Source organism: Prunus avium, chromosome 1 (assembly GCF_965620075.1).
Source record: "Prunus avium chromosome 1, drPruAviu1.hap1.1, whole genome shotgun sequence".
In the NCBI taxonomy this organism is placed as follows: domain Eukaryota; kingdom Viridiplantae; phylum Streptophyta; class Magnoliopsida; order Rosales; family Rosaceae; genus Prunus; species Prunus avium.
The window spans coordinates 8,562,702-8,584,875 of NC_142284.1; the positions used below are offsets into that span (position 1 = coordinate 8,562,702).

The 22,174-nt window shown below is 35.6% G+C and overlaps 1 protein-coding gene across 1 annotated transcript; it reads right to left on the bottom strand.

Annotated features, from left to right (window-relative positions):
* Positions 1 to 9,482: 9,482 nt before the first annotated feature.
* LOC110763480 (autophagy-like protein) lies at positions 9,483 to 18,865 on the bottom strand. The gene is made up of 5 exons (XM_088245777.1): positions 16,941 to 18,865; positions 13,544 to 15,221; positions 11,023 to 11,243; positions 10,453 to 10,666; positions 9,483 to 10,146 (listed from the first exon to the last, which is right to left on the bottom strand). Exons 1-5 carry the CDS (start codon positions 17,882 to 17,884, stop codon positions 9,757 to 9,759), a joined length of 3,447 nt encoding a protein of 1,148 aa, XP_088101903.1. The 5' UTR covers positions 17,885 to 18,865; the 3' UTR covers positions 9,483 to 9,756.
* Positions 18,866 to 22,174: the final 3,309 nt, after the last annotated feature.

Consider the following 22,174-nt stretch of genomic DNA (forward strand, 5'->3'; position numbering starts at 1 on the left):
TATAAAGGATTTCATAAATGACGGAATTTAAAATGACGGAAATTAATGTTCTAGAATTTGTAAAGTTTTTTGTTTGGGTGATGGATTTAAAACATGGAATTTAACCTTTATTTGTAAAGTTGTCTTTTTTAAAAACTTAATTTCTCTTGGGATTTTAGAAATGACAACTTTTAGATAGAATTTAAAGTTGGGATTTATGATCTCCAAATTCCATGTTTTTTCCCACGCGGAATTTCTAAATTTCTATGTTTTTTTTAATCCAAACACGGGAATTGGTTCATGTCAATTTAAAAATTCTGAGTTTTGTCAAAATCCCAAGTTTATTTCTCTTATCCAAATGCACCATTATGGAATTTGGATGAAGGTGGTTGAACTAGGGATTCAATTTGTTTTTGTGCTTTTGCGGTTGCATCTAGATTGCCTATGTACCCTTGGCATGATCAATCCGAACGTAATTCGAAAGATTTGAGATTTTTTGTGGTGGAGATTTGTAATTTTTGAGGGTGAATTTGGTTAGGGTAAATCGGACATAGGTTGTAAGATCCCACATCGACCAATGGAGAGGGGGTGATGTGCCTTATATGTACATGCCTGCCTCCATCTAGCACGAGGCCTTTTGGGAGCTCACTAGCTTCGGAGTCATGGGAACTCCGAAGTTAAGCGAGTTGGGGCTAGAGCAATCCTAGCATGGGTGACCCACTGGGAAGTTGTTTGTGAGCTTCCAAAAATAAAATCGCGAGGGCAGAGAGGGAGGCCCAAAATGGACAATATCGTTCTACGGCGGAGCCGATCCCGAGATGTGACATAGGTCCTCAGTTTGGTTGGTTTAATTTACGTGGTTTTGTACCACTCGGCCTTGGAATGGTTTTGTAGCATTTGAGAATTTGGGCTTTTCTGGTGTCAAAAGAAGACAAACCAATTGATGTATAATTTTGGATGGACCAATTTAACTTGAGGAGGAGGTCCATTGGACTTTACTTGAACTTTGCACGCTAAACCCTTGGAAGAGGCCCCTCACTTCAAAAGTGATGGTAGTTTGAAGTCAGCTGACTTTACAGGGGTTTATTCAATTTGGACTTTAAGGAATTCTTTTAAAAATTCAGGGTATTCAATTAGGATTTTTAAATAGTCTATAAACGAAGTACATAAAGTAATAGATTATGGTGGACTTTAGAGGGATTTCAAGCCAAACCTCCCCCCACAACCACTCCCCACTCCCCACCACCACAACCACAACCACAACTAGTGGTGGGTTCGGTTTGGGTTGGTTCGATTTTGGGCTCAACTCGAACACTGAATTATAGGCCTCGGTTTGGCTATTTTGGAAACCAGAACTAAATCATAATTGATGAAAACCGACCACTTCGGTTAACCGAACTTGGTGGGTTGGTTTGGTTTGGTTTGGATTTTATTGGCTTTCTAAGAGAGAGAGAGAGAGAGAGAGAGAGAGAGAGAGAGAGAGGAAATAAAATCGATGGAGAGAGGGAGAGATGGAGAGGACAAGAAGAAAAAAAATAGGGAGAGATAGAGAAGAAGAAGAAGAAGAAGAAGAGAAAAAGAAGAGAGAGAGAAGAATAAGAAGGAAAAAAAAAGGGAGATGGGGAGAGGGACTGATGGAGACAAGACAGACAGAGAGATGGAGAGAGAAGAAAAAGAAAAGGGGAAAAAAAAAAAGGAAGACAAGATGCATGTGTGTTGAGTGTTATATATATATATAATATATTTTTAATACCATCGGTTTGGTTTGGTTAAACCGTAGTTTTGGATATTGCAAATCGTACACCGAACCATATATTTCAGTTTGGTTTGGATTCAAACTAATGACCAAAAAAATTGAAAAAAAATCAAACCAACCCATACCATCGGTTTGATTTGGGCGGTTTGACCAAGTTACCGGTCTGAATGCCCAGCCACCACCACCACCACCACCACCACTCCTCCCAATTACCACCTCCACAACCAACACCAACACCACCACCGCCCCTCCCCACCACCACCACTACTATTATCACCACCATAATCATCACATCCTATACGTAAAAAAAAATCATCAAAGTCTATAATAAAAAGTCAATACAAATCCATGAAAAAATGTAGTAGGAGTCTATAGGATTCTTCCAAAGTCCATGAGGAATGCACATGAGTATATAGAAATCCATAAAATTTATCGTTTAATTAAAGTCTACCAAAACACTCTGAAATCCTAATTGAATGGGATTTTGAAGTGTGGAGACTCCAAAGTGATGGGATTAGTAAAGTCACTTGTTTGGCTAATTATTTTGTTGATGAAATTTGATTGGGTAATTTTTTATAAATATGAAATTAGTTTTTTGTTGTTGTTGTTCAGTATATAATTTCTCTCTCCCGTTTTTCATCTGTTTCTGTCTTCTTTTTTTCCTTTGGAGATAGTCTATTCAATTTTTTTTTGGGCTAATCATATGTTCGATTCTTGAACTTAATATATGAACTTTGATATAAATCTTATATTGTGGTTTCTTTTGTTATAAAAAATATACAAAATATAGTTTTCCTTTTCCGTAAAGCCAAACACAAAAAAAATTATATTATAAATAACATATAAATAAATAGGAAAGCTTTTAAGGTATAATGAAATTGAAGAAAACAAAATAATAGGTAAGTAAAAGGAAAATAAATAATAAGTAAGAAGGTGAGTTTGGTACGGTGAAGCACGTCAAAGACGCTGTCCTAAAGCCTTTGTAGCCTCCCTACGTGCAGGTACTGACGGTCTACAAGACTCCAAGATACGACCCCTTGTACACAAACTCAAGATCCGCTATGAGCACGTTCATAGACGGATATGGGTATCCAAGTCACAGAACCATTGCCAAAATAATAATATAAAGTAGAGAATATATATAAAAGTAGAAAAGGAGAGAATCAGTTTATGGTGGTGATTGTGGTATGTGATATTCTGATGGTGTAATGTGTGTGTTTCAAATGTGAAGGAGGAGTGGCCTTTTATAGGCATCCAAACAAGTAACCTTCACCAACCATAAAAGTTCACCAACCAAAAATTAAGGCATTCACCAACCAGAAATAAAACATGAATATTAAATATTTATAACCCCCACAATAAATCAAATAAAACAGCCAAAATAATTAATTAAATAAAACGGTTAAATTTTTAAAACCTTTTAAAATTCCAACAATCCCCCACAAGGTTTTTAAAATTTTACCGTGACAAAAAAAACAGTGAAAAATATATAATATATATGGCAATATAATACTATGTAATAGGTGTAGGTGCCTTCTGGGCTTGAACCTTCACTTAGTGATGATAGTCTCCATTTGAGGAACCTGAGTGTACACAGTATTGAACTCGGCACCTTTGACCAAACTTCAACATATCCCACACATAGTATTAGTTGAGACTTGGATGCGGGGTAGCGCTATTTATGGCCATGCGCTCATCTTGATTCTCATGAGAGTTACTAGAGAATAGCCCAATTCTCATAGTCGCGGCCTCACGACGTCTCTCACTTAGGTGAGTTCTCCAAGAGTACATGTGACCTGCACCCTGCGGGAGTTTGCCCGCCTCGAAACTCATTCAGGGATAAATCCCTTCCTGACGTCACATAAAATAGCACTTTTGCCTTAGGGATGAGCAGAAGAATATCTCAAGGATATCTCCATAGTTTTATGAGTGCTATATGAGTCACGCAATATGGATTGTTTCTACCACATTGAACTTCCTTCATGGGATCTCCAATCACAGAAGTTGGGTTACCTCCCTAGGTGACTCCCTTATGGGCTTAAGCACATCCCCCTCGACATTTTGCATTAATAGCCTCCTCCACGAGGCATGCATATCAAGACTAGCCTTCACAAGGCATATATAATGTAGGTCATATCTTTATTCTTCGTTTTAGCGCGCTCTAAACCTGCATGTTATTGGAAATATTTCCTACACAATCTTGCACACAAACGATTAGTGGATTTCACCTCAGTATAATCGGAAATTAGATACGGATTGGTATACATTTAAGTATAACAAAAAACATCATACATTAAATCTTATGATCAAGAGTACCTCTTAAGTCCATGAAACTTTGAGTACACCTGCTACCATCTTACTCCCTTTTGTGCACTCAAAGTGGCTGAAATCATGATCGCATATCCAGGTTGAAATTGTATCTTCTTGATTCTCAATAGGAACCTATAAGACAATAAGAAGTCTCTACCAAAATTTTATACCAAGGTAATCATTAGTTGCACACATTTTCATATCAAAATTGAAGACAAATTAGTCTCATAATAAAATTTTATAATATAAACAAATTTCACACGGACACAACATGTTTGCCAAGGAAATATAAAATTATTATGTCACTAAATGAATGTAATGAATCTTTCCCACGAGAGCATAAAGATTGAAAACACACTCAAAATTTTGGGAAAGAGAAAAGGAAAGCCTACATAAATGAATCTAATATTTTCCAGCATAAAAGCAAAAATTGCTTAATGATAGTAACAAATAAAATTACAGCAATAAAGTTCCCATTTAGAAAAGTTCAACTTGCACAAATTGTCTACACTGTTTTTAAAATAAAATAAATTAAGAATGCAAAACTTTTATAATAAGTATACAACATAACTTTAGTTTTAAAGAGGTAATTAAAACCACTCAAAATCTATATAAAAAAAAAAAATTGATATTAATTTTGTATTTGAAATACCCACAAAAATTACAACAAATACCTACATAGTTAAGGAAAACTCAACCCCCACAAATTTAAGGGAATTTGCAAAATATATGAAGATTATACTAAATTTATATTTAATTTTAAATTCATAAGATATGCCAAAATACTTTAGAGGATTTAAGGGTTGAAAACCTTACACCAAAATTCAAAATTAAATGCCGCTTACAGTGATATAATTTATCATTTATGTCAGTTTTCTCCAGAAGGTTTCACAAAGTACACTTCCTGGCAATTAACTCAATGTGGCAGCTATCAAGACTTCACACTCAAAAAACATTAGTTCACTTAATATATTTTATCAAGATTAACTCAAGTAACTAATATGAAGGATTGCACAATTGAAACATATAGGCGTTGGCAACTTTAAAATGAATCCAAGACGTTTAAACTAAATGTAATTAATTGCATAAATGTTCAGAACATTAAAGGCAATAATCACCTAACAATATCAACAACTTAACTGCCAAAAATAAGGCTCTTAGATTTTATATTCAAACAATTAATACCAAAACTGACGCAATTGAATACAAAAGAATTAATATAACAATTAAGAAAGAAAAGAATTTAGGAAAAATTTAATTATGCATGCACGCCTTTTCAATTCGACAAAATAAAGAAGGCATGCTAATTCATACTCACTGAAATATTGTATAATTATATGTTTACAAAAGTAATGGAGAAGCACCATTAAAATCCATTAATTCCTTCACCAGAAACAATTAGATTTTGTTGAATGAAGAATTTCCTTGGAATATTACACGGTTGGAGAAAAAAAACTTTGATTGCTTCAGTAAAAAAAATTGTAATCAACTTTCAACAAATCAAAATAATCACCACATTAAGAAATTCCCATATTTGAAAGAGCAATTGAAATGAAGCCACTAAAATAATGATTTAAAGCAATACCAAAGTACAAAACAATTATATAAATGAAATGGCCGTTGCAAAGCTTCTAATTAAGGTTAATGACAACAATGGATCTCAAAAGCTAACGTCCAAAATAAATTGTTCCACATTTAAGATTTCAATATAGCACATTATATGGGAGTAATGAAAATTTTGAAAACATATGCATATGCACAAAATAGAATAGTCAAAATTAATTTCTCCATAAATGTAAAAATTCTAATTCTCAATAAATTGAAGTTGGTTTCAAAACAAGTAATCATAGAAAACTCACTAAATTAAGGTTTGACAAAATTGGGCATTCACACCAATATAAAGAAATTCCATAGAAAAAAGAAAAGGTATAAGTGTATGCAATCAAGAAGAAGTATTCTCATGGATTGGCGTTTCTAGATTAAGTAAAACAATAAACAAACACAATACACACTCTGATTTGTAAAGAACAAAGGGACCATGTAGATAAGATCATGAAATAGATTTCCATTTTCCATTTCCATTTCAGGTTATTTATTTAAAATTGGACAAAACTAAACAAGTGCCAAATGATAAGTTTCTGTATTGTCTTATTCACAAAATTCAAACTAAGTTAATTTCTTCGAATCACATAAATTTATAGCAATGCTCACACTTGCATAAGATAAAGTATTAATTGGTAGAACTTATCTTGTGGTACATGATATTGGACCCCTGATACCGATTCCATCATAACTCCAAATTGAAAATAACGCAAATCTCTATTCCCATAAATAAGATAAACCTTGAACACAATCGTTAGTGCAATATATATGTACATTTATATAAAATACTCGAAAGACACCACACATAACGTAATTTGATCCATTTTCCAAAAACTAAAGATAATTGATATCCAAAATCAGCAATAATATGATTAATATACCAACGCTATTGAAATAAGGTCATTAATTAGACATATTAATAAAATAAGTTGCAGAACTTTACAAAATATCAATTAGTCAATCCAAATGAATGGTCAGTGTAATGTAAATTATTAATTAAAGAAAATATATTAATAGGCTCTTAAATTTTATCAAGGCAAACTCTCAATTTCAAAATACAAGTGTTCTTTGAATAACTTACAACTGCAAATCACAAATTAAATATATAACTAAAATTTATACAGAGGAATAATGTCTGAATAAAAATTTAGAGGAATAATAGCATAATCATAAGAGTCACAATTTCAATAATTCAAAGTATATAGCATCGTATGATATAAATCGGCCAAATGCGTTTTAATTTTTAATTTTGAAAAAGGCCGAAACCCAAACAACAGAATGAACTGTGCAAAGTTTCAAGTATACAAAATGAACTGTGCAATATATATATAGCATGACAAAGATGCAACAAAACAAATAATTTTTCCTCAAAATTATACAAACCAATAATTATGTTTAACCAACAAACTGATAAAAATACATTTTGATAGAACTTTGAAACTTATGGATAAACAAGTCTTTGAGCAAAAGGTTGAGAACATATTTGGTTGTTCAAACAATAAATTCAAATCATCACACTAATATTTTCAAACCAGCACGCCTTTTACCAAACACACTTAAATATTTTGTAAAATTAAACTGTGCAGAGCTTACATATATATTATAAATATAGATATTGAATTGCAACAATTGTAAACTACAAAGAACCTATAGCAGTACGGAAAGAAAATGATTTTAACATACAAAGGTTTAATAGACATATGGTTTCACATATATAATCAAACTTATGCTATGATAAAGACACAACCTAACAAATATGATTTATTCGAAATACATGTAAGATAATACTTTGTTTACTACAGTTTGAACCAAGCAGCAAGTGGTAATCTCATCAATCAAGTATTCAATTGAGGCTTCACAACAGTACGGAAAAAAAGTAGTTTTAATCTACAAAGGCTTTAGATTGTTATAAAAAATATACAAAATATAGTTTTCCTTTTCCGTAAAGCCAAACACAAAAAAAATTATATTATAAATAACATATAAATAAATAGGAAAGCTTTTAAGGTATAATGAAATTGAAGAAAACAAAATAATAGGTAAGTAAAAGGAAAATAAATAATAAGTAAGAAGGTGAGTTTGGTACGGTGAAGCACGTCAAAGACGCTGTCCTAAAGCCTTTGTAGCCTCCCTACGTGCAGGTACTGACGGTCTACAAGACTCCAAGATACGACCCCTTGTACACAAACTCAAGATCCGCTATGAGCACGTTCATAGACGGATATGGGTATCCAAGTCACAGAACCATTGCCAAAATAATAATATAAAGTAGAGAATATATATAAAAGTAGAAAAGGAGAGAATCAGTTTATGGTGGTGATTGTGGTATGTGATATTCTGATGGTGTAATGTGTGTGTTTCAAATGTGAAGGAGGAGTGGCCTTTTATAGGCATCCAAACAAGTAACCTTCACCAACCATAAAAGTTCACCAACCAAAAATTAAGGCATTCACCAACCAGAAATAAAACATGAATATTAAATATTTATAACCCCCACAATAAATCAAATAAAACAGCCAAAATAATTAATTAAATAAAACGGTTAAATTTTTAAAACCTTTTAAAATTCCAACATCTTTTGCTGTCAACGTATGTGAATCTCTGCTAAAACAAAAAACATTTGTGAAACAGGTTAGTTTGACCATATGGAACTTCCCATTTCTAAGTACCTCATCCAAACACAGTGTTAACGAATTTTATGTAGTGTCCTGTTAAACCCAAGAAACACAGTGGAACGTACATGAGTATATAAAAAATTATGTGTCCTCGTATATTTTGACCAACCCATTTTTTCATAAATAAAATTATCAAAATATATTTGTATTAATTTGTACGTATTCCAATACTTATTTAAGACCAAAATAATAACTTAAAAAAACTCATTATAGTACAACCTCATCAGAACTTTTGCAATTAATTGTATGAAAGAATTTATTCACGTATGTATTTGGGCATGATGATGTGTAGCCTCATACAAACATTCAAATTTCAGAAATTACTAGTATTGCTTTTATGCATGAGAATAATTATATACAAAACACGCTTTCAACTTTGCAACTTCGTTATTCACCTCCTCCCCTTCGACCATCGCTGAGATCAAGTCTTGTTGGAGCCTCATTCCGTTCGATCTCCAACTCCATCTCCCGGAGCTTCTCCTTCGTCTCCTTCTTGTCGCCCTTCAACTGAGGAGATGACCCACTTCTTCGTCTTCTTCTTTTTCTTCTTGGGTTTTCTAAAAGTGTGAAATAGGGTGGACGAGGTTTGGGAGAGAAAGGGCTTAAAAGGACGAAATATCTCATACGTGGTCATGTTTAACGGGAGATTGGATGAAATCTCACAAAATCTAACGGCAAGTGCAAAATTGGCGATATAAATTTGTTCAAGGGGTAAATTGGCTGATTTTTTAGTTTAGGGAGTTAAGTTCAATTGGGGTACAAGTTCAAGGGGTATTTCGGTGATTTTCTATAAATTTTAAATTTGTAAACTCAAATACTAATGTGTTAATGCGGTGAAAATTTCAGAGTAATTAACTCTTTAAAAAAGCCAACACGGGCCTTAACATGTAGACTAGTAGTCTCAAATTCGAACACCTACGACACCAATATGTGAGAAAACCCCTCGGGCCAAAAACCCTTTTAAGAAAGCTGTGAACATATGTTTACAGTGAAAGTTGTATGGCCTTTTAAGTAATTTTGTAGAAAAGTAGGTGGAGAAACTAAACGACGTCACTTAAAATTATATAAAAAGAAAAAGAAAAGAAAATATACACACTTCATCTTTGCCGTGCCCCCGAAAATAACCTTATCTTGAATAATGCTTTGGATTTGAAGCCGGGTGAACCAACGAGCATACTTGTAGATAAAGACCCCTATAAACAAAAAAATAAAAAAAGGAGAACTAATATTCACATTTTTTACATATTCATAGAAATGGCTATTATATACAGAAAGCCCACAGTGGGAGGAGAAGATTAAATTCTATTGCATCATCAGCTGTACAGAGAGCAAATCAAGTTCCATTCTCCCACGAGAAGGATTATAACTGTTTAAAGTAATATCCGTATGTACACTTGGAATTCTTCCATCACGTCAATCTGCCTAAAGCAGGGATCAGGAAGGAGGTGGTGAATGAATGGTGGTATCAGGTAACATTGCTACTGTCACTACGAAGAATTCACAGCCAAAAGGGAGACCAAAGGGGTTCGATCCTGAATTCAAGGCCAATCGGTCGGTCCCTGTGTCAGAGGTTAGCTCGTGCTCAGACCGGGTTGAAGTAGGAGCCAATGGCTTCACAGTCTGGCGTTCGATATGCACAATTTGTCCAACAATGTAGTTAGGTTGATGTGGGAGATGATCCGTAAACAAGGCCACAGATTCAGCAGAGAGGTAGTAGTTTGAGCAATTCCGATTGATTGCCTCGTAATGCCCAGCTGTGTTAAGAACAAAGGCGGCAATCTCGTGAACTTCCAAGCGGCCGAAAGATATCTTCTCCTTGTTTGCCTGCAGCAAAATTTAAAGTACAATAACAACCTATTAATTGATCATTCAACCAGAACAGAATTCAGTCATGGTTGATGCCTAAGTTCACTACTCACTAAACCGTTAACAGATGAAAAATTGTAAATCCAAAATCTTACAGTAATTAAGTCATTAAGGTGTTCACTACCAGATCTGCCGGTAAAGATTAAGACCATTATGCAACAGAGCATAATAAGATACAAGCACAGGTGTCTTGTACAACAGGTAAGTCAAGAAAACTACTAACAAATATATATATTTTGAACGAAAAATCCCAATATCAATTACCTGCTTCTCAAGTTGATGCTTTGTATACAAAGTCTTAACCAGATCCTTCTTATCTTCCAATTCTTTTCTAAGTTGTTCATTGGCAGCTTCAACCTTCGGATACTTGTCCAGTAGCTCTTCACGGTGTCTTGACAAGAAACCAACTCTATCAGCGAGGACCCGAATGCATTTGCGAAACTCAACAGTACCATCATCTTCATTGTCGTTAATAGAACTGAAACAAATCAAAGCCAAAACTACTATCATCTCCATTAACAACAATAGAACTAAATACTCTGTTTTGTTTTCCCTTTTGACGTGAGTGTAACCAAATATTCATGAGATGGAAGTATCCATAAAAATATCCGCTAAACATAGATAACCTTCCCTCCATTATAATGTTTATTAGTTTTATTTTCCAATGCATTTGTTAATCTTTTAGTTATTTTATTGAAATGTCCTACTGATGTAAAACAAACTTTTAAAAGGATATCAAGGTTGCACGAGATGTAGTGTGGGAAATATAGCATCGATGAGAATAATAAACTTTGGTAAAGGCAGATAAAACAAAGACTGGCGTAACAAACTTACTTTCCCAGAGATTGTGCTAAGGTACGTAGTGATTCAGCAAAACTAGCCACCCCACCCTGAGCATAAACACAGCTCCGAAGTCTTTCGAAATGGCCACGCATTTTCACAGCAGAAGCACGCAGAGCACTATACTCTGAGGCCCTGCGATCAGACGCACAAAGATGGGTTTGAGCTTCCTCTCTTGCTTCATGCAAACAATTCTCCAAGTGAGCACAATTCATCTGGCAAGGACAAAACATAATATACAATCAGAATACAGAGAAGTCAACAAATAATAAAACAAAATATATGCTCTAATCACAGTTCTGTGGAAGTGCTTAATTAATGCAGCCATCAGTCACTCGATGAGACACTGTCAGTCACAATTTATCTTGCATTTCTGTTGAACTGGAGATTTTAAAACACTTTCATGTCTGCAGTACTATTGAGTTTCTCGAATGGCTACAATTTTCACGATACCATCAAGGAATTGACGTATCATGATAAATAATTCTTTTCACTTTTTTGGCCAACTATTTTATTTTTACCCCTATAAACCCTTCTAACAGTGACAATACCAGAACTTGACTTTTGAAGGTTGCTTCATTAAACAGCTAACTGACAAGACCAAAAATTGTAAAACTACATAACCCTAAACATAAAAGCAACATTGAAGCAACCTGCAAAGAGCATCTACAAGAGAGGTATAAAAAGAATATTATACAATAGAGAATGGTAGAAGTCATGAGAAAGCTATGTATATAAAAAGATAAACCACCACCCCACAACAAACCCCCTCTCGGCCCGCCGAAAAAGAGAAAACAAAAAAGTGGGGGCTAGGGCCCCTGCTGGTCCAATTCTGGGTTAAACAGATTCCAAATAAATTGAAATATTTATATGGGGGCTACAATAAATATATATGGATAACCTACTGGTCATAACCCTAACATACACTCTAAGGATTTTGTATCATTCTAGTACATTAAATGCTCTTAAAACCCTAGTGAGATCTTGTCAGCCAAAATATAAATCAGATGACATTCTTCTATTGTTGCATTTGATATCTATCACAACGTTCTCGTTTAGTGCCGATTTATAGGGAAAACAGCATAATCATAATAAATAAAAAATTTGCGTACAATTAAATAAAAAGGAAGAAAGCCCTAGGGGGATGAAAGCCAACCATTCTTCGTAAGGAAAGGAAAACAAAAGGCCAAGGGATCATAATCTAGCATTTTTAAATACTAACTTCTATCAAGAATAACAAAAATGAAAATATACTTTATCCCTCAAAAGTAATTCAAACTAACCAGCAAAGCTAATTGGAAAAAAAAAAAAAAAAACTTCATTAAAGTTCCCAAATGATTAAGAATAACTAAATATAAATATTAAAGAAGAGAAGCCATGAGATTTAACACACATCATCAGCTACAGAATATGTGCCACACATGGATACACGTGTGTGAGAGAGAGAGAGAGAGAGAGAGAACAAATTTGTAAAGGAAAGAAATGAAGAATAGCTGGATGCATGAATTAAAAATTTCTGACAAATGGCTTGGAAAGTAAGACATAAAAAAAAAAGAGGAACACTGTTTCTACCCCCTTTTTAATTTTATTTTATTTACAATATTATCATTGTATAAAATTACTTAAATAGACATATCTACGCATTTTTATTTTGTCTTTGAAAAAAGAACTATTCAGAATTAAAGAAAGAAAAAAAAAGGATAGGGATCTGCAGGCTGCCATAGACGGGTGCACCAGAGAATGAAAACCAATATTGACAACAAAGGATGAAAAGACTGTAAAGAACACTTTTCAACAATAGTTGTCATATGATCTCCCAACTGAAAAAGGTTCTAATTATTATTATTTTTGAATAGAAACACTTTTTATTCAAAATTTGAAAGGACCAAAAAGAGGACATTTAGAACATAGACAACAAGAAAGAAGCACTAGCCAGTGAAACAAACACAAGGCCACTCAACATAGAAACCCAAAACACTCGATCAAAAGACAACCCCTTAAGATATTACAGCTAGTAGATTGCGCATAATTGTAGGGTAGGATATATCCTTAAAAGCAAGGGAAGATGATTGCGCATAACTCGATGCTGAGAATTATGAAACTGGCTATTTGTAGAAGTATGAGATCTTGAAGAAATTCATGGCTGCAAGGGACAAGATACAATAATGGGACTTTGAACTCTTCACATAACATCACATAACCATATCAGATTTTGTAGGAAGAAATTAAAGCACAAGGTTGCAAAACCTCAAATGGGAGCGCTATCAAGGATGACAACCTGGGCATGAATGACGTCATGGGGTAGTAGCCATTCAAGATTAACAAACTGTTTCTTTAATTATCATTATTTTTTATTTGGGGTTCAAGGGTATTATCAAAATAATGGGGAGTGAAAAGAGATTATAAAATGTTTTGAAGTTAAATAGAGGGTGAGATAATAAAGTGGATGGAGAATAGGACAGGTGGGTGGAAATAGCAGCACTCCAAAAAATAAATCTGGTTGATCCACTAGTACCTGAGATTCATCAAGTAGTTTCCGATTTGTGTCCAATTCCCTCTTAAGCATCGCAACATCCTCCACAGCAGCTTTAAGCTTAATTTCTGTTTCACTCAACTGGTTTGACTTATCTGCAAGTGCACCTTCCAATTCCAACAACAGTTCAGTACTGACTTTGGTGTCCAAGCCTGGCTCAATTGCTGTTTCACATGGTAAGACATTCAGAGGTTCAGGCATGCTTTCAGCAGTAGAACTGTTTGTCAGTGACATGCCCAGCTGCCCCACCATCTTATCTTTCACATCTTTACCCCTGGCTAGCAGTTCTTCACGATGTAGCTCTTGCATTGATGAATCCATTTGATGATTTTGTACTGCAGAAGAATCCATCATATTTTCATCTACCCCATCTCGCATTTTTCCTGGTTGTGCATTGAACAGACCCAATTTTGTATCCAGAGAATTTGAGATGCAAGAAACCTCATCCATGGGCTCAGTATTAGATAAGCAAGGCATATGGACTTCTCTACCACCTAACATTTCTTGCTTGCAATCATCAACCTTATCAGACAAAAGGGCAAATTCAGAGGCATCCTTATCATTTGAAAGCTTCTGGCCTTGCAAATACTGATCAGACAATCTCTGTTCCAGTTCTTGGATGCGTTTCTCATATGAAAGACACTGCATCTGCTTCATCCTAAGCATAGATTGCAGATGCTTTCCATATTCATCTTTCAGGTGCAAGGCTTCAGCTGTCTTCTCTGCAGCATCCTTCAATAAAATATCCATTTTACTATCATCCAATGATTCAAAGTCTACTTCAGGCCAGAATGAACAAATCACAGCTATTGCAGAAGCCAGTTCGGCTTTCAATTTTGCATTCTCAACTTCCATCTTACTAGTTCCAGCAATCTCTACCAACTCACAGCCTTCAAGTAGCTCCTCAGAGTCATATTTCTCAAGGTTATCCAATGCAATCTCCCCAACCTCTGCTGAATGACAACTTTCATTAGACATAGAATATGAACCTCTAAACGAACCCTTGGAAGACAATCCTGCCAAGAACTCAGGTGCATAACGGTCCAGGTCTGAAATGTCAATATCAAGCAAGCCAGTATCAAAAGGAGCTATATTGACATCACACTGATTGGGGGTATCATATAATCCCATGGATGCTAATACATCCCTGGGTATGTACGAACTGTGAGCTTTCAGAAACCCCTCCCGTCTCCTAACCTCAGCCTCCCTCTTTGTCGCAAGCCTTTCAGCCAACTGTCCAGCCATCCCCATATAAAGCTTCAGGGAAGCCTTTCTTCTTACTATTTCTGCTAAGCAGGCTCTATATGCAGGGCCGATCCCCCGAACCAACTTTAAGTCCAAAAATAGATCCTCCTGACGCACCATTGCCTCTCTAAAAACAGGAAACTGTAACTTTGCATCTTTGATGATGTAAGAAATATATGTTATCTTTTGCATATAATTATGGACAAAGATGTTCATTTCATTCTTTTTATCCTTGCAGAAGTCCAGCAGCTTGGAAATTGCACGATCACAATCCTGCATCCTAGGCAGATGATTTTTGTCATGGACATCATACATAGGGCCCAAGGCTGAAACTGCATCGTGAGGACGAAGTGACGAAGACAATTGGCAAGACAAGCAATCATCCACGAGTTTCTTGACAGTATTTACATCTTTGCTGCATAAATTATAATCAGTTGATTGCATTAGTAATATTCTAAAAATAATATAACTAATGCAACAATTCAAGGCAGCAAATTACATATCTAAGTGCAGCAGATAAAACACAAGTGTTATCCAGAATCTCATGTATTCCAACTGATGAGGACATCTTTGTCAAACCCATTAGGGTTTACAAAAGAAAGAGATGGAAGAGGAAATCATTTAATTTGGTCTTTAAATCTGGCCATTTTTTATTGGGAGTTTCACTAAAACACCCAAAATGGGGGCTGAAATTATAAAAAAAACCCAACACCCAAAACCCATCATTACACACACTCAAAACCCATTTATAAACACACCCAAAAAATATACAATTGTTGATTTTGGGTGTGTTTCTATGTTTAAATAGTGTTTGGGTTTTTTTATAAATACATGTCTAGGATTGGGTTTATTTATAAATTTGTATTTTTTATTCATGCGATTAGTTTCTAACTTGTTTTCTAAGTTTCCAGATTTCAGTAGGATTTCTCATTTTTCAAGATTTCCAAGTTTCCTATTTTATTTAGATTAGGATTTCTTTCCTAGAATAAGTTTAATTTTCCTTTTCACTCTAAGGTTAGATTATTATAAATACCCCTACTATGTAATTCATTATGGAGTTTAGAGTTGTTGAGTTATGAGAAAAGTTTATTTTCCAGAGATTGGAATTCTTGGTGTGAAGCCCCTGGAGTGATTCCAGACCTATCTTTATTGTTCTATTTTCTGTTTTTCATTGTTTTGCTTCCGCTACTCTACTTAAGCCTACAATTCACCCATATCCTACATCACCAACTGGCTTAACTCAAGCATAATGAGAAGCTTGGTTCCAAAGACCACAACATTCAGAAAACTTTAAATAGTCTTGGAGGTTTAGGAACTGGTATACTTCTTATCTATTATGATAGGGCTCCACTGTTACAGGTGAACAACTACCTCAGATTGCTAAAACCATCACATCAAATGTCCTCACCAAAAAGAAGTTCAAGCATATAAAAATTTACAAGAATAATCACTTCCTGAATGTTATGATACTCAAAAGGATAGTCACTAATAATAAAAAGTTCCTCTCATATCTTCACAACTTTCCTATCCCTATTTGTAGGTTGATGTACGTAGTTCATACATTGAAAACAAAACAGATGGAATCTTGTCAGTAAGTCTTTAGAAAGTTTTGAAGCTAAAGTATAAAAGGAAGTTTATCTTGTGAAAACTTATGACTTGGAACCTAATTCATCTAGTTCAATTACATTAAGCACTTACCTAAGTGGCAATTGTTTGCTTAAAGAAAAAAGAAAAACACAAATGCTCGCAAGTTTATTTTCCGCTCCTCGGCATGAGCGTTTACACTAACTCCCTTCTTTTCAACTCCATCTACCGGTACTGTATACCCCAAAAATATGGGCACTCAAGCTAAGTGGTGTAGGATATGAGTGAATTGTAGGCTAAAGTAGCAAAACAATGAAAAACAGAAAATAGAACAATAAAGATAGGTGTGGAATCACTCCAAGGGCTTCACACCAAGAATTCCAATTTCTGGAAAATAATTTCATCTTTTCGTTGTAAAAAATAAAATGAGCCCATTCAGAAGGAAACTCCAAACCATTCCAGAAGGACTCAGGCAAAGGAAATTGGACAGACAAACAAACAAGATATATATACTGTACATGAATATGACAACAAATGAAAGGAATCTAACCTCAAAGACTGCATTATACTCTTTTGTTCAGTAATATATCGCTGGTGCTCCTGAATCGTCAGATCCAAATTCTTAATAGGCAAAGAAGCCCTATTAGAAAACAATTCCTCGACTTTTCGCTTCACCTCACCAAATATCAGCTTGAACTGTGAAACCTTATTCTCAAACTGCCTGTGGGAACTGCTACAACTCTCTCCCGCTTTCCTCAAGTTCTCTTCCTTGACAAAATCCGATAAGCACTTACGGGTGGCAGTCTGTAATGCAGGGTGAAGCTTGATGGATCTCAGTTTTTCTACATCCCTCCCAAGATTCACCAAAAGATCAGAATGAATCCTATGTTGTTGAGAATAACGCTTCATGAATTCTGTGTAGTTTTGGTTTATCATCCTATAGTATTGATCCAAATTGCCCCTTGCAACCTCCACTGCCCTTTCTTGAACCTTTTGCTCCCTCCAGAGCCGCTCGCAGTTCTCATATTTCAATTGGGTACTAGTGTAAATTGCATGACCCTTGTGGTAGTGGTACCTAAATTGCCTTTCATAAGAAGGCAAAGCTTTCAAAGCAGGGTCCAAAGCATCATCCAAAGGGTGAGGGTCATGTGAAGCCGATGGTGATTGGGGTTCGGCAATCTCAAGAATATCAACTTGCTCAGGCGAAGGGAGGGATGAATTAGTTTGCAGTCTTGCTTTATTGAATATAAACACTTCCCGATCATCAGCTGGAAGCTTATAATCTGAAAGTGGCCGGTGTGGCTCAAGCTTCATATCCAAACACAGAACAAGCTGGTCATTGAGATTAATCCCCACCACAGATTCAATATACCGCATAACTGCCTCTACCGGTGTGGTGTCCTCACAATCGAGCTCAAATGAGTGCCCATTCTCAGCAATATGCACCAAAAGCTTGCCCAGATTAACCGAACCTTCAGTGATAGTAGAACTCATCTTATCCAGAAAGTAATGACTCTCAACCACAAAGCCCCAAGCAACACAATCAACACCACCTTATACACACAAGTAATTTCTAAGCCCAAATGGTTGAATAAGAGCTCACCACCAGATATGAAACACCCCCAAGAGTTTGAATTCAGCTACTATTCCAAAATAACCTGCAACCAAGTGGAAATTCCCAATTTTTAGATCTTAAGCCTCGATAAAACCCCAAATTATCACAAACCCACCTCCAAATTTGACCAATTCTGAACAACCCACAAAAGATTTTATCGGGAAAAAAATTAAAATCAATGATTGTACCCAGCATTGACAACGTAAAACGCAGACTTTACATCAGCAATACCGACCACTCAACTTCAATCCTTACAAAACCCTAATCAGTACGAACCCATAATGAATTCCTCAAAATTGCCCCGATTCCAAGTGTCCCACGCAAAAAATTAGACCCCAAATTCTTCACCGACGTACCACCAAATTCATCAACAGCAGCCCAAATCCCAGCAGAAGTCTTCTCGAGAAAGCCCTCAAATCCTTCACGATCACCACCGGTCCGCGCAAGCAGAAACCAAAACCCAAACCAAATATCGAGCAACTAAAGATTCGACGACTTTGACAAAAGAGCTAAAGCGAAAAGCTTGAACTGAGAGGCCAAGATAGGTAATCGAAAGGGATTTCGTCAAGAAAGGCGCTTTTGAATACTGTAGCCTCAGCACAAGGTTTCCACGAAACCCCTTGCGATATATATTTTTTCGTTCATTATTATAGCAGTCTGCCGTCTACGTTTTCTCCCCCTCTTCCTTCTTCAGCAATTTTTATTTTTTTAAAAACTCTTTTCTTTGTAATATATCTAATATTTATTTATAACCAAACGCAGAGAACCTTCTGCGGGAAGTAACCACCGCGTAAGCTTAACTCTCTCTTTTTCTCTCTCTATCTATGTCTGTCGCTCTCTCCTTCTCCACAATAAGTATGGAAGTACAGAAAAGCAAAGACAGCAGTTTTATATCCCGTAGGAATTGAGTTTTTTTTATTTCTCTCTTTTTTAGAGCGATCCCATAGAAATTATTAAGGGGGTGTATTCCGTTGAATTTTTTATTTTTCTTTTAAATACAAGTGATATTCGAGTATTAAGATGGTGTATTCATTCAGTAAGTTGATATTTAGGGAGGGTGATTTGAATACTAGATATGTACAAATCCAACATACTCAAATTTTAGGTCAATTGGAAATCATTACATGAGTCGTTTACTAAAATCAACAACGAAAATTGCCACGTTCATCTTTGAACAATCATAACAACCTACATCCACAACCTAACTTATTTCCCTAAAATTACACGAACAAAAAAATCCTAGTCGTTCTCTCCTTTTGTGAGTCCTAAAGAAAAACTCCAGAGATGAGCGTTTTGAATAAGAAGCCCCCATGTGGTGATTTCTTATGAGTAATGCTTAGATTGAAGTTCTCCATCACCCCTTTTAGGCGTTCTCAAACAAATCCTTCTCCCAACACTCATTCTCTAACATTGCTCATGTTCTCTAAATTTAGATCTATATCGTCTTTGATTGAGGTTGCTGCAAAATCACCCAATTGTTCTTTTTCAAGATTGTTGTTTTCGTTTATTTGTTCGCTCTTATGCGCAGGTAGATCGATGTAAACCATATTTTCCCAAAATCTATTACGAATGCAGTGGTGGGTGTGGCAGCGACGACGCTTCTTCAAGTGGTGGTGGCAAGGTTCGTTTAGGCTCATCGATTGGTTTAGGGTTTCGGTTATGTTGGTTATGTGGGCTTTGTTTGGGCTTATGGTTAATTGTGGTTATGTGGGTTTGTAGTTTTAGTGCGACTTTTGTCTGCTTTAGTTTTGTTTTTAACATGTTAGTTTGTTGCTCTCTGTGGATTGGTACTTTCAATGGCTTATTGATGTCTTTGATTGTATTGTTGAAGTTTATATTTAATAATAATAAAAAATAAAAAAATAAACTTATTTCCCTTTAATTTATAGCTTTAGAAATATTGGAATGTGTAGTTTCCCATATCATAAAATCAAACCAAAATAAAATTCATATCTTAATGAAAGCCTAATGGGTTTGACCCTGTGAGTTGAAGTGTTTCTGGCAGTGCAAAATGAACTCCCACCTCTTCCCCATGAGGACAAAATCCAAAGATCCTAAGAAATTCTATTTTTACCACCGTGACAGTGGTCACACCACAAAAGAATGCTAAGAGTTGAGAAAGACCTCCAAACAACTTGTTTGCCAAGGGAAACCCAAGATTTCCCATTTTGCATAAATCCCCCAACAATGGATCGATCCACCAACGGTAGGGTTGACCTCCATAAACATAACGGGTGCCCCAATCCTACCCATTTCTAGCGGCCACACCCTTGTAGGGGACTCCAATAGAGCGCGAAAATATGCCCACGACATGCACCAAGTGTTAGAAGTCTTATACTTAGGAGAGGGCATTGCCTGTAAACCTAAAGCGACGTTAGGGAACCATAACCTTCACAGAGGAGGAAGCAAGAGATGCAGTAACTCTACATGATGATCCCTTGGTCATCACAACGACCATCGGAAACTACGATGTTAGCCATATTCTCGTTGACACCGGCAACTCATTGAACCTACTCTTCTACCAGGCTTATGAGCATATATGCACGGCCTTAGTAGTGTAATGAAGCTTGTTGCTACCACTCTAGTCGAACTCACAGGAAAAGAGTCTACACCCATGGGCCGAGTCAGTTTGCCCCTTACTTTGGTTAAATATCCCACCTAAGCGAGGGTACTTATCGCCATTTAAGAGATGTTTAACACCTAGCATAGGAGACTTGGTCGTAAAGGAGCTACACAAAGGTCTATGTGCATTGCACTCAGGGGCAAGGTCGCTTGTGCACTGAGCCTTAAGGCAACGACACTTCTAGGCAACCATGAAAACCAACGCTAAAGAATTTGTCCGAAAGTGCAACAAATGCCAGATCGTGGCGACAGTTCGTTATTAACCTCCCAAACCACTCACGACGATCAACATGCCCTGGCCATTCGCCCAGTAGGGGATCGATCTGATCAGGCCCTAAATTAAGGGAAATGGAGGAGTAAAGCATGCCATCATAGATGTTAACTACTTCACAAATGGGCGGAAGCCAAAGCTTTAACCACCTTAACAGAACAATAGACTATTGTAAATTTGAGATAACATGAAAACATATTTTATTCCAAAAACAAATTATACTCACAAGGGCACAAGGTCAATTGTAATTTAGCTTGACAAATACGAGGTCCTTCCCACTAAGATTGGGTTTAACTTTGAATTAATTTAACCAAATTTACTTCACAAAACACTTTAACTAATCTAATTAATTTAAACGATAAATTAAACATGCATCATACTCACGTAAACACATATGGAGTATTTGAACAAGTGATTTCATAAACTAAAACAACGAAATTAAAAGACAAAATGAGTAGAAAAATCAAAGCACACAAAGAAAATAAATTCAAATGAATGAAAGCATTCGGACAATGAATTCACCACTAGTAATCCAATGTGTAGCCTCTTATTCACCTATCTATTAACTAACCAATTGATGTTGCTGCTTAGTTTTCATTTTTCATAAATTACTTATGGTATTTATGCTAACCCAAATACTTCTACATGCCGTCCGGCTATACTATTTTTAAAAAATAAAAAATACCCGCATATAGCCTTGCGGCTATACTATTTTGAAAAATTCCCGAGAGTATCGACGCGTGGCTATACTATTTATTAAACATAAAAAAAGAGCCTAGCGCTGGGAGCCTACATGTCAAAATAAGTATAGCCGGGTATAGCCGCGCGGCTATACTATTTTTGTATAAAAAAAATTACTGTAGTAATCCCGCGCGGTAAAAAAAAAACCGTAGTATAGCCGGGTGGCTATACCGTTTATTAAAAAAATAATAATAATAACCCTTCTAGTTGCATTAGTTTATACTTTATTGATATTAATGGCCTAGTTTCAACATATCCAAAGTGGATATTGAAGAGAGAAATTTCACAGTAAATCAATGTGAGAGTTCAATTTTTTCTTATTCTTTTTTTGGAAATGTTTGCATTTGGTCTAACTCGTTCTCTCGAGTGAAACTTGTTGGAGGAACAACAATCAATATTATTCTAATAATTTAATTAAACAATAAATATAATAATGAAATTAAATATGGCAGTGAATTAAAACTGACTGTTCCTGCAGATAGAGGCTTGCAGAATTGCAATGTCCTTGAAACAAAATTTTACCCCTACTCAGTGC

Bases quoted from the DNA above. Each gene is read 5' to 3' on its own strand.
- LOC110763480 (XM_088245777.1), bottom strand. From the start codon at position 17,884: ATGAGTTCTACTATCACTGAAGGTTCGGTTAATCTGGGCAAGCTTTTG. The intron at 11,244-13,543 runs GTACTAGTGGAT...TGTCCTTGCCAG, and splicing joins AACTACTTGATGAATCTCAG to ATGAATTGTGCTCACTTGGA. The intron at 10,667-11,022 runs GTAAGTTTGTTA...GATTTGTTTCAG, and splicing joins TTAGCACAATCTCTGGGAAA to TTCTATTAACGACAATGAAG.